The 2,819-nt window shown below is 50.3% G+C and overlaps 1 protein-coding gene across 1 annotated transcript; it reads right to left on the minus strand.

The window, feature by feature from the left end:
* Positions 1 to 1,574: 1,574 nt before the first annotated feature.
* On the minus strand, positions 1,575 to 2,671 carry UREG_04867 (uncharacterized protein; the record flags this gene model as incomplete). Its single annotated transcript, XM_002584132.1, has 4 exons — positions 1,575 to 1,702; positions 1,761 to 2,277; positions 2,336 to 2,530; positions 2,585 to 2,671. The coding sequence occupies 4 exons, from the start codon at positions 2,669 to 2,671 to the stop codon at positions 1,575 to 1,577; spliced, it is 927 nt and encodes a 308-aa protein (XP_002584178.1).
* Positions 2,672 to 2,819: the final 148 nt, after the last annotated feature.

Here is a 2,819-nt window from a genome sequence, read left to right on the forward strand (position 1 = left end):
ATCCTGTTTCTAGCCTTCAAACCCCACCTCGCTTCTTAGGGCCTCAAAAAACGTCAAGGCCGAGTGGCCAGTTATTTCGCAGATAAACCGTTTCTATCCAAAAGATCCAATGTCATTCCAAGTTCTTTTATCCAATGTACAGGTAGCCGCTCCGGCTCGAAGCGGGAGAGTCTTGTGAGGGAAAAAGGAACGAGAAGGTATACCTGCTTGTAGAAATTCATTCTGCGAAGAGGTCAATTACATGGATAAGAGGCGCAAAGGGAACAATGGTTTCTCACCTCTGTAAAAAGGGCTCATAGCTGGTGAAGACTTCATTCGTCTCGGGAATAACCCAAACCTAGTGAGCCTGGAATTAGACGCCATGGGAATATAGCTGGGCCGGTCGAGCGCATACCTCAGAGCTATCATCTTCGATTGTTGGTTTCGGGAGATAGTGCACAGGCTTGCGCTTGAATAGCACCTTACAGACGGGTCCGTGTCAATGGTGACATACGTCCCTTCGGTGTTGACCACATACCATTGTAAATTGAAGCGTTTCAGCGACGCAAAAGCCGCGGAGCAGGAATCTAGGTTGACGGAATACCGGAAAGCAAGTATGCTGGGCGAGGTTGACCACCAGTGATATTCCAAGCTCCGGGAGTGTGGCAGCTCAAACTGCCAGAGTGATCAAGTACCGGAGAGAATACGAAGCTGCACGAAGCTTTCCACCGCCGAAGTTCACCGATCAGCGGAGTTCCGTCGATAGGAAGACGCGTGGCTCTAGGAGCTTTGCCGGGTGCAGATGTTTAGAGGCCAGCCTGCGCACCTCGCGAACACCGCATTACGCGTTGTGGCTCAAGAGAAAGCCCAAAACTAGCCAAGCCGGAAAAGGTGACGAGCGCTGATAGTGAACACGCCAAGGGAGGAAACAAATTGATGGCGGCGGGGAGTGTGGGAGGGCGGGTGGTTGGGGGTTGCAAGAAGACAAGGGAGTAGGAAGAGGACGAGGAAGAGGCGGCGGAGAAAAACATTTGAAGTGGAAGAAGGGAAGGATGAGCGACGGTCGACGAATCGGGTATGGGGGGGGTCTTGGTTCCTGATCGGGAATAGGCGTGTATGTACGGAGGCTGTACGGGCTAGCGAACCACGGGGCGGGTACGTCCGTCCAGCATACATCCTAGGGGGAGCGGCGCCGTATCGAGACTGTAAGCCCGTACCAACACACGGCTCCCTCCCGATCCGGGTTAGGCCGACTGGGTTCCTACTATAAAATATTCCAGACAGCCGCATTCGACCCTTTCTGGATGTGACGGGACTTTCAACAATGTCACCCTGCGTTGTCCGACAGTGAAGCGGGATGTATGTTGTTGCCTTTCTCTATACGGCAAGCTGCGGTAACTATGAGCTCCATTGAGTCAGTGGAGGGGCAAGGTGGTGAACTACATGGCTATCAAGTCGTCCCGGGTCTAGATAGATTAACTAGCTGAAAACGTCGCTGCTATAGTTATGAGACCAATTATATTATATCTATTTTATCTCATTCAGGCGTCAATTACATGCACCATTGGCGGGAAATAGCTTCAAATCAACCCAATTTACAGGAACTTCTTGGGCATGTGGGAGCGGCGTCTCTTGTAAAAGATATACGCTCCGGCAAGCGACACTTGGAGTCCCACGATCAGGAAGATGAAGAAACCCATGCGAGGAGCGGAGGAGAGGATACCTGGTTCAGGGGTTAGCATCGGTTGTCTGTTTCTTCTCATCTCCGGAGTAGGACTTACGGTGCGAGGAATCATGTAGATTTTCAAGCAGCCCAGAGTGTGAATGATGCAAGGCTTGCTCCAACTTGGTGAAGTGGACCTCATAGTTCTTACTTGCAAGATCCTTTTGGACACTTTCGACCATTCTCTCAAGTCTCATAATTCTCTGGTCCACACTGCTAACTTGATCGCGATTAGCCGCGCTGTGGGACATTTCTTGGTGACGGTCATCGAATTTCTTGGAGAGGGAAGCAAGTTCATTCAAGAGCCTGTCCGTTGCGCCACTGAGTCTTTGGAGACGATCTTGGATATCTTTGATCTCGGATTGAACTCCTGAAACCCCATCGTGAGAGGCTTGCTGGTTGTTCCCACTCTTCTGAACCGGTGGCTTCTGAGCTTGATGGCTCCGTTGGTTTTTTGCAGCATTGCCGCTGTCAGATTGGGGATGAGACAAGTGGAATTTGAAGACCTCGAAAGAATCGGGATTATCCGTGGACGAGGCGCTGATCCCGAAGACATTCCCCTTTGGAAGAAAGACCTAGCAATGACGAGTGAGTACACGGGCTTCACAAGCAAATTGGTAGCTTACAACTAACCTTTTTGGTCTGGAAACAACTTCTCCCATCCACGGACACCTCAAATGAAAACCCCGTTTGTTTGATGGTGATCTGCGACGGCCTTCCAAGGTTACGATAATTATATTCGCAGTGCCCAAATGCTAGGCTGTCGACATTCCGATGGCTTTTATAATCGGTGGTACCGTCATTTAAAAAGCCACGCACCATTCCCCTCTTTAACGTCCGTTAGCGAACTCGCTTGCGCGGTAGTTTTCGTGTCTTCCTTACCCCTTGTGAGCTATCGATGGTGATACCCAACCCATCAAAGCGAGGCGCATCATAAATGCCATGCGTTCCAACAATCATTTCCTCCATTCTTAACATACCAAAGCTGAAGACTTTCCACCGGGCCCTATCCTCTTCCATTGGTTCTGAATTCGAAATCGACCGTCCACTCAGATTGAGCTACGCTGTACCTGTGTGAGTGTAACCCAAAAGTGACGTTGAAACGTAGCATAACTCA

Source organism: Uncinocarpus reesii, genomic scaffold (assembly GCF_000003515.1).
Source record: "Uncinocarpus reesii 1704 scaffold_3 genomic scaffold, whole genome shotgun sequence".
NCBI lineage: Eukaryota > Fungi > Ascomycota > Eurotiomycetes > Onygenales > Onygenaceae > Uncinocarpus > Uncinocarpus reesii.